The sequence below is a fragment of the Stegodyphus dumicola genome, chromosome X2 (genome assembly GCF_044657685.1).
Source record: "Stegodyphus dumicola isolate Sdum_Otavi_A_Nest chromosome X2, ASM4465768v1".
Classification (NCBI taxonomy): Eukaryota; Metazoa; Arthropoda; class Arachnida; order Araneae; family Eresidae; genus Stegodyphus; species Stegodyphus dumicola.
Genome location: NC_140781.1, coordinates 23,961,863 through 23,978,386, shown reverse-complemented (window position 1 = coordinate 23,978,386; position 16,524 = coordinate 23,961,863). Strand labels below are relative to the sequence as shown.

General features: G+C 33.3%; 1 protein-coding gene across 2 annotated transcripts in view; it reads left to right on the top strand.

Annotated features, from left to right (window-relative positions):
* Nucleotides 1-16,524, top strand: part of gpp (DOT1 like histone lysine methyltransferase grappa) — a 280,396-nt gene that overhangs the window by 223,681 nt on the left and 40,191 nt on the right. For both annotated transcript variants that reach the window (XM_085809864.1, XM_085809863.1), the window contains exons 13-16: nt 2,397-2,601; nt 8,356-8,547; nt 8,647-8,846; nt 9,753-9,896. In XM_085809864.1, the coding sequence (XP_085665990.1) occupies nt 2,397-2,601; nt 8,356-8,547; nt 8,647-8,846; nt 9,753-9,896 (741 nt within the window). The remainder of the gene's footprint in view (nt 1-2,396; nt 2,602-8,355; nt 8,548-8,646; nt 8,847-9,752; nt 9,897-16,524) is intronic.

Sequence of the window (16,524 nt, the reverse complement as noted above, 5' to 3'; positions counted from 1 at the left end):
ACCAAGAATTATGCAGATTAGTGAATTTTGAGGGTTAAAGGATATCTTTCTAAGTTTTGTTTACATTTTCCCCTTTCAGTTTGTAGAGACATTAGGTATTTTTGGAAGCAGGAGACATAGAGCAATGCCCTCCCTGGGACTCGAACCATGGACCTTTCGAATATGCGTCGAGCGTGCTGACCACTACACTACAAAGGCATGCTAAGAAGGTGGGAGAAATACCATATATATACTCCCCCTTTTAAATCTCGTCTGGGGATTAGGAGACCCAATCATCAAATCCTGGTTGTGGAGAATCATCATCCACCTTTTTTAGTTTAGGTGTCAGTGTAGAGACATTAGGTATTTTGGAAGCAGGATACATGAAAATTGAGCAATGCCCTCACAGAGACTCAAACCATGGACCTCTCGAATACGCGTCGAGCACGTTGACCACTACATGCTAAGAAGGTGGGAGAGATAGGATAAATTCTCCGAGAAGATTTAAACACACAAAAAAAAAATGTCTTAAAAGTAAATTATTTCAGATTTATTGAATATAAAACTATTTTTTAAATATAATTATTATATAATAAATTGTACTTTCTTGAGTGGAATTCCTAACATGACGAATTGTTATTGGAGAAGTCAAACAAAAATCAGCATACTATTCGTAAATTTTGCAAAATTTGCAGAACTAGTTTCGATGGTAAGAACAGAATCAACTTCCTCATCTGAATATGGTATCTTAACACCATATCTTACCTTATTCATTTGCACTTAGGCAGCTGAGGAGGATGGTTCTAAAGTTAACCATTGAAACTAGTCCTGCAAAATATACAATTATTAAGCTGATTCTTATTATTTGACTTCTCCTATAATGATTATTTGGCATGTTACTTTAACCTTAATTACCAGTAGTATTACCTATGCTTAACTTACTGAAAGATTGCTGTATTTTAGCATGTAAAGTTTTGTGCCTGAGTAATTTTCTTAAGTTGTGATTCACTGATGAAAATCTGCATTCTTTCCATTGTGCAGTCATTTTGTATATGCAGGTTTCTACTGTTCTTTTGTTGGTTCTTATTGAATGCAATATTTGCATCACAGTTGGCATGTAGAATTGCACTATCAGGTTTGATGAATAAGCATATATTTCGAGAAGGCATGCAACTTTGCCTTCTCAACTTCTGAAATATTTATACTGTGATCATTGAGTTCTGAAAGGATTCCCCCACAGCAGGTATTAATGGTAGTCTAAAAAAAAAAAAAAAAAAAAAAATTACTTCCACAACAGAAGTAGATAGTAGGTTGCATCAAAATTCTGTAGAGTAGTAATAATAGTGATCAGCAAGTTAAGGGTGTCAGAGATTTTGTATTCCGAATCGTCTTTTGACACTGTAAGAGAGTATGGCAGCTGGCAAAGTAAAGAACTGAGCCATGATTATGTGCGAATTAACCTTTTAACTGTCAAGTTATTTTGATGATTTGGGTGCATAAATTGTCGATTTTTTTTAAATTTCAAAAATGAAATGTTTGCCACGCAGTCAAAAAATTAAAAAAATCTGCACATTTTGAACTTTAACCTCTATCCTTTGAAACCTTTAGTAAAATGCTGCCATCTGTTGAACTGAAGCCGAAATAAACTTCTCATGATATATATTCGGGTATAACAATACGATGCACTCTAAAAAGTTAGTCCGAGTAATATTCGGGTGTGACATTTTGGAATACCAGTGCTGTGCCCGAGATTATTTCGGGCATGACAGTTAAAAGGTTAAATAAAGTATTTGAAAATTTTATGTATTTACCTCAGAACTACTAGAGCTACATGAGTGGTCACATTAAGATAAGAAAAGGAGGAAAATGTGCTGAATAATCAGAAAAGCATAGGTGCAACCAATATAAATGCCTGAAACTATCTCTAAGACAACTGTTACATTTTTTTTTTTTTTTTTTTTTTTTTTTTTTTAAGTGGCTGCACCTTCAAACTTTTTCTGTTTTATAGACTACCATAGAAAATGTATACAGACTGACAAAAATCACTCTCTAATTTTAAAAAACTGTTGTGTAACATAATATGTTCGAAAGGTTACAAATTAAATTATGTTGTTCTTGTGATTCACATAACATGAAATCCTGCAAATAAACAATGAATTCATGGCAGTTTTAAATAATAAATGCTAATTTTATTAAGTAGGAAAAAATATTGCATGAAAACTAATGCATGTTTTGGAATACATGCCTCTTCATTTTTTGAAATTAGAGCCAGCTTTCTTTTCTTTGCGTGGTTTCTTCATTTAATATTTATTTCATTCAGTAGTCATAGCTTCGTAAACTTGGTTCATTGTATTGCAAATTGTTTTGAAATACTGTAATTAGCGAAAATGATTTCTAACAAGCATACTTACTTGCAGGATGAAGAATTATCTATTTCTCGTGGAAAACGTTTGAAGAGTGGTATATCGAATCCTTGCATATTGGATTCTTCTTCAAATGATTCAAAAGAGGAAAATTCACTTTCAGGGCCCACAACACGTAAAGCCTGGTCAGACTGGTGCAGTAATAAAATAAAAGCAAGTTCTGTGACTAACAGTGGACAGGATAGCAATGAAGAAAATGGTAAGCTAGTTTATATAAATTTGGTTTTTTCTTTCTTCTTTTCCATCATCGCCAACAATACAACAGTCTTAATGAGCACATTTTACTGCAAAATTTTAGCAGTTATTGATTTTGTTATCTGCATTCTTGCAATATGCCCAACAAATCTTAAATTGTATTCACTTCAACATATCACTAACCTTATAAATCCTGTACAGTGTATAAATGTTTTTTTTTTTCTTCCTAGTATAATTGAGTTTTATTGCGCCAAATATTTGTAAAACTTTTCTCTTGAGTTTTGCCGATAATTTTTATTTATTTTCTTTTTTGTTAGCATCCAAGTTTTTGAAAATGTATCATACTAAATATGTTAATATATAGTATGACACATCCATATAAAACTATGCTGAGATAGGTTATGCTATAGTTTCACAGAGCATTTTTTTATTATTATAACCTAATTTTTAGAAATGTTTAAAGACCATAGAATCATCTAGTAGTCAGTCAGATTCTTCACTTTATTTCAGTACTAATATCAATATTCAAATTTATTATTTTGCTGTCATTATTTAAATCTAGTGTCCGAGAAGAGTTCAACTAGGTTCATTTAGTAAGTGCTCAAAATTTCACTTTAACTGCATATTTCTTCAGCATTTATGTTAACTATAAATGTGTGCATCAAGTCAAGTCTTGAAATTCATTTGAATAAACTAAAATCTGTGATGATGTATGAAAGGAAATGTTTTTTCAATTTAAACTAAGGTACAAATAATCTTTTCAAGGCCAAGGTTGAAGTGTAGAGAACCCTTCAGTGCTGATTTGAAAATAAATTTATAGTTATTTTCATATTTATAAAAGAATTGGTTTATCCATACTGTCTTACCAGTCTAGATTTTAAGAAATATTAAGTTCATATGCCAGAGTAAGAAAATTTTATTGATGAATTGAGTCAAATGCTGCTTTAAAAATCTGTGCATGAATTGTAAGTATGGTAGCAAATTCTTTACATTTGTCGCTAATGTGTCATCAGGTTAAAAATTTGCTTTACCATAGATTTCCCTTTATAAAAACCATATTAATACTGTACCACTATTCAACATTGATCTAATATATAATATGTGATAGGATTTTGTCAAGTAGCACTTAAAGATGACTACTGTAATTTAAGTTTGTTATTCATTTTATAGATGAGACGAATGCTACGTCTCCCTTCAAATAAGAGTTTTCCTTCATTCCAAATTGTAAGCAATATATTTAGTTTTACTAATCCATATTTGAAAAGTTTCACCTGAATCGTATTTGCATCTGCTGTTTTGCTGTTCTTTAAATCATTAATCTTTGTTCTTGAGTTATGAAAATATGGTGGCAGAACTACATTCTGTTTTGTATTTATTCATGAGACAGGTATATTACTTAGTGTCTGGTTAGTATTGAGTATTTTCTAAAAATGGGTTTTAAATACTTGATCCAAATCACACATATGACTAATTTTTATTAAATATACATGATTTATATTCATTGTGACTACAGTTGATGCTTTTGTAGAAAGCTGGGTAAAAATATATTTACGTGTGCCCCTTGGCGATAATTGGCGATTTTTTTTTAGGTACATGGACACCAAGTTTGTGCAATTCTTTTGACTTGTTATTTTCGCTTTATGTAGCTGCGATTTCTGCGGCACGCTGCTATACAAATCCAAAACAACAAGTCAAAGAATTGCACAATCTCTGTTTCCATGTACACATCAACCTATTTTCACTTTAAAAAAAATTCAAAGAATTGCTCAAACTAGGCATTGCACACTCCCTTGACTTTGTCCATATACAGATCGATCTATATTCATTAAAAAGTCAATAGAGAAGCCAACAAAAAATATATAATCTCAATAAACTACATATTAAATAAAACAATGAAATATTATAAAAAAGGAAATTCATCTTAGCACTACACAAAGGAAATATCCGCTTACCTTATTTACCTTATTTATGTGTCTTCTGTCAAACAAAATTCCTTAACAGCATCCAAAAACTTCCGAAAGTTATCTGAAGAAGAGTCTGTATACTGGGGTGGCCACAATATTCACAAAAATATTCTCCGTAGTGCCGATATCGTCGGACGTTCGACATTGGCATTTCCTTCCTACCAACAGGACACTTATAATGGCAACTAAGTAAACCTTCATTTACACACCAGTCAATTAACGCTTTTTTCCCTTTCGTTCCAAATCGTACAGAAACTTCAAATTAATCTTACCACATTCAGCTATTTTACCTTGTAAACCATAAAATAACGATGTACTTCTTACACAAAATCTGACACACACTTTCCAAATCCTTTCCCACAATTCCGATTGATAGGAACCATGTAACCAATTATGTCATAGTAGGGTTTCCATAACATTCAACTACTCAGGTTACTATAAATGAAACAACTTAGGGATAAGCCAAGGGGCACCCTTAACTCTACTCTAACTGAAAGCTGTTTTATAACACATTTAGGATGAGACAGTCAGTATCTCTAAGAAGATTATTAGTTATTGTCACTTTTTAAGTCTATATACTCTTTTCCCTTTGTAGCTTTGACAGACACTTTTGTATGTCGTTTGCATCATATACCCATATGCCATTTTTAAACTTCAAAGCAAGCTGTTTCTTCAACTTTTCCAGGAACAAATGCTATTATGATCAAAATTGTAGTCTGTGTAGTCTCAAAGTCATTTTAACTCAAAATTTATCTTGCTAGGTTTTATTCCAGCATTTCTGTATAGATGTTAGCAGTTGAATTATACCAATTTCTAATATTTTGTGCCTGTCCTTGTTTGTTAGAAGTTTTGTCCTGAGTTTTATGGAAATCAAGTAGTAAACAGAGTCTGTGGTACATCTCTTTATGATTGTACATTTAACCCTTTGCACTCGAGAGGTGACTCTTGCTCACCACTTGGTTTCATGCAGAAACTCGATGCACAGAATATCTGTTTACATTTAATTTCTTTGAAGCGGGTTCCTATGCTCTTTCTGTATAATCTTATGAAGTGTAAAATGATAACGCTTTAAATGAAGATAATATTTTCTTATCTGAAATCTTTCCTTATCTATCACAAAGTCCGTTTTCAGACAAATGAACCCGGAAAAGGGTATCAGACCACATATTGTAATACTTGTCCCGACATGTGGGGCATGCATCTTGGGAATTGTTACATGAAATATCATACACAGAAATATTACAGAGACTAATTTTTAAGAAGTTATGTTTATAAAAGTGTGAAGCTATATAAAATGTTAAAATATAATTTTTTTTTTTTACATTAATTGTGTATGTAATGATATAAGTTACTGGTAAGAAATGCATCAAAAAGGCTGCAAAAAGTCTCGAATTGATGGTGTGCCATGCCAAAAGGGCCCAGATTGCAAAGGATTCACAATTTTGACATATGTCAGAAGTCTTAGACATGGTATATATATTTCACTAAAAGTGCATCTGTCTGGAGATCCTCAGGTGGGTTTATTGAGGGATTTATGAGAAAGCGGTGTATTCAATAATTGCTTCATGTTTTGCACTAAAATGCTTAAGTAGCTGATCATTATTATTGGAAGTTTTATGTAGAGTGTGTTTGCTAATAAATGGCATGAATTCAGATTCTCTGCCTGTGGTTACATAAAAGTCACTAAGTTTGATCATTATTGGGGAGTTTTACATAATGCAGTTCATACTGTCATAGAATACTCTCTTTGTGTCCTCACTGTCTTTAGTCACAGCAATGAGTGCATATGATGCTATAATTAATGCATAATTTGCTGCACTGCAAATGGCTATAATAACTAAAAACAGTACAGTCAAAAGTCTTTAATCCAGACATCCATAATCCGGAATGATCTATAATCCGAACCTCAAAGCTACAAACTTTCTGCGCACGCGTAAAGGCATAATGTGTCTACGCATGCGCATATACGTTTAATGTATAACGGACGGTATAAGCTAAGCTAAAATTACCTAATTATTTCAGTTAATGTTGCAGATTACGTTGTTCCTTAATCTTCTAACTGGATCCGGCTTATTATATTTTGCAGACTTAGAGCAATTTTATAAAAGTAAGTTTGAACTTTTGATTATGTCAAAAAGAATTTCTGATTCTGGAGCTGCCAAAGCGAAAGCAGGCATACCCCTTGTTCCTCTAACCATTCCGAAATCTGTTTATCAGTTTCACGCTTCTCTGCTGGGGGGGGGGGAAGACGTCACGGCGCGCAATGAACTGGAAGTTGATCTGTCATCACTATCCTTATCTTCAGGGCAGATGTTTTTATTTTATTTGGCTTATAATTCCTTACTGAATGTAGTATTTCATCTCAATGTACTCCGTTTTTGATATGATTTAAATCAAATTCCTCGTCATTATAAATATCACGAATACACATCAAATAGTTTTCTGGTTGCAATTTTCTAATTTCGACTATGCGTAATGTATGCCTTACGTATGTGCGCGTTGAAAGGCATGTCCGTTGTCGCTGATGTTACGATAGTCGTTGACAGTTATAACAGTAGTTATGGTTCTTCACCTCTTCCAGGTTCTGTGGGAGTGGTGGTACATAAACGATGTCTTTAATGAAACACCGCAGGAAGTGCACAGGGTGTCAAATCCGGTGACTGTGGAGGCCAGCTGAGACATGCTAAGTCACCAGCTCCTTTACGACCATTTCAAAGTTTCAGTAGAGTTTCGTTCACATAATCGGCCGAGCCGAGGCGCAGTGATCGATAATTTAGACCAAATGACACTTTGTAATACGTATATTCGTTTTGAAACACGGTGTATTTACAGGGTGAGGTATAGTTAGCCCTGTGCTCAACCCTCAGCCATCAGGCTTTGATATTCATCAAACATGAATATCGAACCCTGATTGGCTTGCCAGCTAACTTGCAGTCGCTGAGTTGCCGAATTTATTTATCTCTTGCGTGCATGAATCACACTGGGACTATACTTTCACATTCATTCAGTGTGTGGCTGGATGTAAACCTTTTCATACTTCAGTTAATGAAGTTTTTGCCGGATAAGCTCGGACCTGCACATCTTTCCAGTAAAACTAGAAGACTCTTGATTTTCATCCCTTCATCTAATCTGGAAATTCTTCCATTATTTCACAGTTTTAAATTAATCTGAATATAAACAAACTCTTTTAGTTTATGAAGAATTGTCCAATATTTAATCGGTGAATATGTGTACTTATTGTTGCTTAAAATTTGTGAGTAGTACATGTCTAAATTTATTCACATGATTATGTGTGATTTAATTTTTAATTTCATTCATATCTAAATGCTTTTTGGATAAGAACTTTTTTATCCTGCCTGAGTATGTTTCAATGTAAAATCTTAAGAGGATTATCAGTTTGAATGAAATGACCCCAAAGAACATACTTTAAAATTTATAATAATGAATTTAATGTATTAAAAATTAAAACCTTGCTCTAATCGGTTTAACAATCTGAATTATGCATTACAAAGTGACTGAAATCAAGTTTTCCACATTTGAAGTTGTGTTGCAATCTGGAGAGGCTTTTCTCGTTGAAAGGTCCATGTTTTCTTATCTAAAGCTGTATTTTACTGAATTTTGTAACTTTGTTTACATTGTGATAATCTATGTAAATTAATTATTAGCATTTTATATAGTGAATGTTATATATCATATGTAAATTAACTATTAATGTTATACTGATTATTAAATACAAGCATGTTGTACATCCTTTCTCTTTAGCTGTACATATATATGTATATTATGAATTTTAGAGCCTATGAAACGGAACTGTAGTTCAATGGATGGACTTCTGAAATCGCAAAGGAAGCTCCGAAGATCTGAGAGGAAGCGTGGTCCAGGCAGACCAAAAAAGAATACACCAAAGGCAAAGAAAAACAAGCCATTAAAATTCAGTGGCTTGGATTTACTTCATGCTCAGACTGTTCTTAGTACATCTAATTCTGGTAATTATGTAATATTACTGATGATTTTAATTTATCAAAGTATGGTATTAGTTGAAATGCATGAAGAAAATCTACATATTCCTTTTCCTCTTTGTTTAGTTAATTCAGATCCAGCTCCTGGCTGCATCGACCAGAAACTCAGTAATACTTCACTGGTGGTGCAGAATCGAGGGATTGAAGAATCTATGGCCATTGATAACCTTTTGATGATGCAGAAGCAGTTAATATTAGATTTTATTAATTTTATGAAATCTTCAAGTTATAGGAAACAACTTGAACATCAGATAGCAAAGGAAAAGGTTATTAATTGCTGAATTTTTTTTTTTTTTTAATCTATCTGGCATGATAAAATGCTCCTTTCTTTGTTTTTCTATCCCATTAAAAAGCCGTATATGGGTGCTTTTGAGTCATATTAAAAATCATGAAATATTGTTTAATACATTGCATATTTGTTTATTTGTCTTTCTGTTGCTGTTTTGAACTGCTTTAAAAATGTAAATTTATGTAAATATATATTTGTATTATACTGTATATTTATGCTTTATTTCTGTTAATATTTTGTATCTCATTGTGATTTTGCATATATTTCTTATGTATGCTTATATAATGCATAATAACTGTGCATTTATATTTTTAATTGGCATATGTTGTGACAGTTGGAACCTAATTGGATGGGTTCATTCCCATTTTCATAATTAGAGAAATGGTTCTTTGGGTTTCTATCAAAAACTTCCACAGTAATTTCCCTCTCCTTTGCCGGTCAGTTAATAAAATGGAAAATTTTGGAGCTCAGTTTGTCAGTTTAATACAAATTTACGAATTAGTTCAAATGCCTTAGTTTGTTTTCAGCCATAGCTTAGTGAGAGAGTCTACAATTTTGTGAAGTCTTCTGAACTTTAATGTTGGGAATTCTCAGTATTAAGTGATTCTCTATTCTTGATGCCAAATCTGTCATGTTTTTTGCCTATTCAAAGAAGAGTTTAGTGGCATTATTCAAGCTTTTTTTTCCCTTGCTGTTTCATATTAATTTTTGTCACTTGGTATTGCAGGATCACTTTTGTCATTGGAGTTGCAAAGATTATAGTTAGTAGCTTGGTAGCTTAATTTTTTAAGCCATTCATATTCCTATCAAGTATTTTATGTTATTGTTGTGTAAATATTTCCATGTATGTACTTCTGAATACTGATTTTGTTTTTCTTAATAGGAGCGAAGTCAGCAGTTAAAAAGACATTCATCTCATCTTAAAAAAGTAGTTAGTGGATTAAGAGAAGAAGGGGTATCTTTATTAAAGGACAGAGTTTCAGTTTTAGGTTATACAATTAATCATTCTAGTGATCTTCTGTTTAAGGTAAGTAGCAATGTGCATTTTTGTCCTTTCTATTTAAGCTGGTATAAATTCATATCAGAAGCTTTAAATGTTTGTGTTATAAAAATTGTAATTATAACAGCACATACAGGTGTGCTGTAGATGGTGTAAAATTTTTCTTCCTTCTCCCAGTTTGTGTATGTATGATTATCATTAATTTCAATATGCACTTGGCATTGCCACTTTAACCTGAGATCTGGAAATATTTTCAGCCTTTCTTTTTGTACTCTAATGCTGTATAAGGTAATTGTTTATGGGCAACTATTTCTGCAAATGATTATCAACAGTAAAGTCATTCCAAAAGCTTAACTCCTGTTTTGACTTGAATTCTTGGCTTCCATAGATTGTTTGATGATTTTGAAGGTTTTCAAATGGCTTTTATCATCAGTATTCCTGACTTTAAGATTTAGCAGAATAAAAGTAATTATAAAAGCAGAGTAAAAATTATTTTGGAACAAAGAATTTTCTTTTAGTGAATGTAAATTACCTTTAGTACTTGATTTCATAGTAAACAGAATTTGTATAAGTCTTTATAATAAATCAGACAGGATTGAATTTAAAGTAATAAAAAGAGAATGTTATTCCACACATGTTTATTCACGAACACCAAAGATGAACTACTACATGTACACAATTGACATCACAGTTTCTTTTTTCAAACAAACACTACCGCCATCTATTGGCAATCTGAGGATACATAATCATAAATTTATATTTAAGCCTGACCCCCCCATGCATCCATAAATGGATGCATTACTGAACTTCAAGATTATAAAGTCTTTCAATTGGTCTCCTAACAATACCCTTATCCAAATGAATCTCACATCGGCCATCTCTTCCATGAAATAATTCTTTAATCCTACCTAACTTCCAGTTACAGCATTTCACATTATCTTCTCGTACCATTACAATGTCATTAATTTTAAACATGGAAGAATTTTTTGGAGTTTTTGACAGCATGACTTATTCTAACAAGTAACATCTTAATTCTAACAAATAGTCTTTATAAAACCTTTTCCAAAAATGCTCTATTAATAACTGCCTATGGTTCCATCTTTTATCAACTGAGATCTTCTAGATTATAATTTAAATTCAGGTGAAGATAAAAGAGTTAATCCAGACCTCGTTATAAAATGAGATGCTGAAAGAGGATCAAGTTCATTGTATAGATACAGGGGTGGAAAATATCGAAACACCTTTAAAAAAACCTGTTTCTTTGCTTAATATGGTGTAGGAAATCCGTTGGCATCCAAAACAGCTTGCAGTCTTCTCGGAATGGATAAATACAGTTTCTGTATGTTTGCCAAGGGAATATTATACCATTCTTCCTGCAAAACGGTGGCAAGTTCAGGTAACGATGTTAGCAGTGGATAACGAGAACGCACTTTCCGTTCCAATGTAGACCACAAAGGTTCGATAATATTCAGGTCTGGTGACTGGTGGCCAGGGGAGATGGGACAACTCATCCTCGTGCTCAGAAAACCAATCCTGGACAATGTGAGCTGTGTGAACAGGGGCTTTGTCGTCTTGGAAGACACCATCACCATCGGGGTACAAAGTTTGTACCATGGGATGAACTTGATCGGCCAAAATGTTCACATAAGTCTTGGCAGTCATGTGCCCTGACACAGTTATCATGGGGCTAGCAGAGAACCACGATATGGTTGCCCAAACCATAACAGAACCGCCACCATGTTTCACTCCTGGCAACAAGCAGTCTGTATTATAGGCTTGAGATGGTTTTCTCCTGACGTAAACTCAGCCAGAAGTGGGAAACAATGTGAAAGAAGACTCGTCAGACCATATTACTCGCTTCCACTGCTCTATAGTCCAGGCTTTATGACTTAAACACCACCTTTTCCTGTTACGGGCATTAGCATCACTGATGAGTGGCTTCTCAATTGCAGCACGGCCAGCAATTCCCTGTTTATGAAGCTCCCTTCTAATTGTTTTGGTACTCACAGGGTTTGGTAACACAACATTCATTTCAGCAGTAACTTTTGCAGCTGTGGTCTTCTTATTTTTCGTCACAATTGCCCTTAATGATCGTCTGTCACGATCACTCAGGACACACTTTCGTCCGCGCTGTGATTTAGCAGATGATGTTTTTCCGCTTTTCAAATATGCGGAATAAATCTTCGATACAGTACCTCTTGAAACACTAAACACCTTGGCTACCTTGCGTATGGAAGCACCTACCTTATGTGCTCCAGCAATTTTCCCACGTTCGAAGTCGGTTAACTCTGACATAATGCAATGACAACCTCACATAACAGTACTCCGACAACAACTGAACTGTTTAGCAGATTTACAAAGTTGTATAGGTGGCGTCAGTAGTCAAAAATGCCAGCGCCACCTACATATTTCATTAAAATCAATCTTTCTTTTCAAACATGCATTTCACAAGGTGTTTCCATATTTTTGTCCATCCACTGTAGGTTATGGGTGTAGAATTTATTACAGCTTCAACTTAAACTAAAATAGCATGCATTATCTCAGAATGCATGAAATGCATTTTCACTTTTTTCATCAGTTTCCCACTAAAGTAGTATATAATTTTTCATAAGATAAAGAAGCTTTATCTAAGATTAATTTTAAACAAGTTTTTAAAGATCTTGCGAAACGTTCCCAGAAACCACCCCACCAAGGAGAGCCTTCCACAATATATTTCTATTCAAATCCCATTTTTCATGAGGAAAAATAGAACCTTTTCATCTTTACGAAATTTTTATAAGTATTTGAATTCACGATTTACAGTTAAAAGGTCTTAGCATTGTTAGAATGAAAAACTCTACAAATACCTCTATGTGAAATAAAAAATCTTCACAATGCTTGAATACTCTGTATGTAATTTGATAATAATTTAAATGGACTACTTGAGTCACTGTGCATGTAAACAATGAAGTACACACTTTTGTACCATCTTTTAAATACAAAATTTCCAGCAAAATCTACCCCACTTACCTCAAACGGTTAAGTTTTCTACACTCAGTAAGCAGGAAGATGAGTTGTTATCTCATGTCCAGGTCTAGCATTATATTTTATTTACAAAATCTACAATCGTATAACACAGATTTTACAAAACGTCTAGCTTTTAAAATCCAAAATTTCCCTCTTGCACTAAAGTTTCATTTATACTGCTATGAAATACCTTTTCATGAAAATTTAAAATGATTAAACAATATATATAATGGAGTACAAAATCCAAGATCCAGACATCCAATATCTGGAATGATCTAAAATCCAGACCTCAAAACCACCAATAATGTTTTTCTCGTGGGCTTTACGCATGCGCATTTGATCCTCCCTCCCTTCGCGCATAATAAAACATCTGGAGAGTCCCTATTCTTAATTTCACTTCGGCGCTAAATAAAATACCTCGTTATTGAAGACACAATCAGTTTATCATAAATTTGTATGATCAGTAATTTGCCTCCATTGCTGCATATCAACTTGGCAGACATCTGAAACAGAAACGCTCCACATACATACATCGTTGATCTGACGCCGACCTGGTGAATCATTATTTATTATACTTTTCTTTCATCACCGTATGTTTACTAAAACTGACAACTTGAGTAATGACTCATGTAGCAATGCCTAAATAATTTTTTAATGTTATTAATTGAATAATAAAAGAGTATGGTAACCCTTTATGTTGACATTATGCTTAGCGATGATTACAGATTTAAGTTAAAGGCACTAAAAAATGTTGACTAGCAAAAATTTACCAAAAATTTCTTTCCATATGCTAAAAATAGATTTTGTTGATCATATTTGTAGACCTAAAGATTACATTTACGACTATTTAAATTAAAAATAACTGATTTGTTATTCACATAAACCCAAAACCAGTGCCAGACCACATATGGCCACACCGAATCGCAGAATGTAAGACCCAGAGAGACTGCATCAGTCGGTAAGGTATAGCCCTCAGTAAGGCTTACGTATATGAGGGAATTTATTTATTCAGAACTCTGATAAGCTTTAAGCATGTGCGAGAAATAAACATAAGTATAATAAATAACTAAACTACTACAATTCAGGCATAATTGTCTCGGTGCATGATAGAAGCAAGATAAAATTTAACAGAACAACTTGTCTTGAGTCGCCAAGCTCATGATGCATAGCCAAATATGTACAGTGAAGGATAGCTAAATTTATGATAATAGCTGTTAATTTTAAAGATTTTTGGATATCGCAAAACAAAGGTGAAATTTTCCTGTTAACGGATTTTATAAGGAAATTAGGAGAACTGGTAATAAATGAAGATGGTATAAAAGAAGTTTTCATAGTATGAATGGTGAAATCCGTAGTATGGTTCTAGATCCAGAAAATACCGCCACAGATAGTGAAGTAGTATTTTTAAAATCCATCTTAAATTTCTTGAATAATGGCAAGATTATCCAAGAGTTCTCGAACTATTTTAGCATTAAATCTGTTGCGTGGAGCACCGCAAGATCGTGGGAGGATGTGCCTTCAGATACTTTAAAAAATGCTTCTGATAATTTATGGCCAGGTACCATATTTCATTGTGAGAATGATGATGACACCTGCTAATTTTAAAGGTTTTCGGATATCGCAAAACAAAGGTGAAATATTCTGATTAACAGATTTTGTAAAGAAACGTGGAGAAGCAGTAATAAATGATGATACAAAAGAAGTTTTTCATTGTGATGACAATGCTTCTGAATCATCAGTCAATTAAGGAATGGCAAAATCTATAGTATGGTTCTAGATCCATAGAATACTGCTACTGTTAGTGAAGAAAGTGGCAGAGAAATTACTGAAAACGAGAAAATTTCAATTGACAAGTTAGCTGGAATTCTCAAAACAGTTACAGGACTTCAACAATGTAACTTAACAGGAGATTATGTCTGTTTACAGAATTAAAGAGAAAATATTAGCAAAAAAACAAAGCAACTTAAACAACATACTTTGAAAGAAATGTTAAATAAAGAAGTAAATTTTAAGCTTTTTTTTTTTTGGTAAATTTTCATACCCTTTAGATCATGAATACTTCATTATTTTATAAATCACGATTTCATATTTTTAACTTTATAATTTCTACATGCAGTCTTACTAGATTTAAACTGATGATCTAATATCAGGAATCGCCGAAGTCCCGACGAGTCCGGATTTCGGGCTTTGTACTGTATTATAGGTTGAATTTCATCGACATCTAACGATGATTTTACTACTGTACTTCCAACTCTTAAGGCCCGTCTACACATAGCGATTTTCTCGGTCGACTTAGCTGGCCGACAATAGCTGAGATAACTCGCCTGTCCGCACGGAACAGTTTTCTCGTTAGTACAGGAATTCACTCAGCCAATCACCATGAAAGGAAGTGTTCCCACCCTCTATAGTACTATAGTATATACTCCCATTTTCGGCAAAGTCAATAAGTCTCTGCGCTGCTTTAAATCGGCCCATAATTTCTCGACTGGAGATTTTGCTTTCTGTATCTTTTCAATAAGTACGACCACAGTTTCAAATAGATTCTGAATATTTTCATCTAGTACCCATGACATGGCATCATTAATAGTTTTTGGAACTTTTCTTGGAGAAGTTAAAGTAATTTTCACAATGAATAGAAAATATTTGAATATATAAAGTAATGGGGAAGACAAAGCTTACCAAAATAAGAGAATCCCTTAATTTTTTATTTTAAAATTTACATTAGTCGTATCACAACACAACATTTTCTCTATAAAAATCTATTAGTTGAAAAATGAGTTTTGCTCCAATGAAATGCAGCCATGTTTATTATTCCAAATGAAGAGAAAAGCACGTGATCACTCAAAGCAATCTTATTGGCTAGAGACTCCAATTTTATTGTACGCTAGTGAGCAGTGAACACTAGTTCTGAAATCGCGGCAGAGAACATGACCGATTTTTAGCGCATGCGCATATCCTTAAAATTGTTGCTCTACGAGAAAGTCGGCCGAGAAAATCACTTTGTGTAGATGGGCCTTTAAACAACCCTTGTCATCTGTTATTATATACAAACGATTTGGGATTTGGAGACAATGGATTTTTACATTTACCATCATTCAGTTATCAAAAAAAAAAAAAAAAATACTGACTGTGTGATAAGTTAATCCAATAACACATAGGATTACACATTTCATTTTTGTTCACAGGACCAATCACTCTATTTTGTGACTTCAAAGTATTTATAAATCTTAAAAAATATATAATCTAAATATGTATGACATAAAAATCTGTTATTTTTAACACAGGTTGTAAAGGTTGAGCACTGCTTTTTAATTTCAGTCTTATTCTCTCTTCAGCCCTATTTACTATGTTACAATGCTCATTGATTTTAGGCCAATTTATTTCATCTTGCTGTAGCCATGGAGGTCCTTGCCACCACACTTGATCTAGTACAAGAACACCATTGTGTGTGAACACCTTATCTTTAACACCATCTGTATGTATTGAACTTTAATCAAAACAAAATTCTACTAATTCGGAAGTCAAACAACAAAATTCAGCGTTATATTTTCAAATTTTCACAGGACTAGTTTTGATGGTTTTACCAAACCACCATCCTCAGCTGCAAAACCGCAAATGTAATTTTTGTTGTTTGACTTCTGAATTAGTA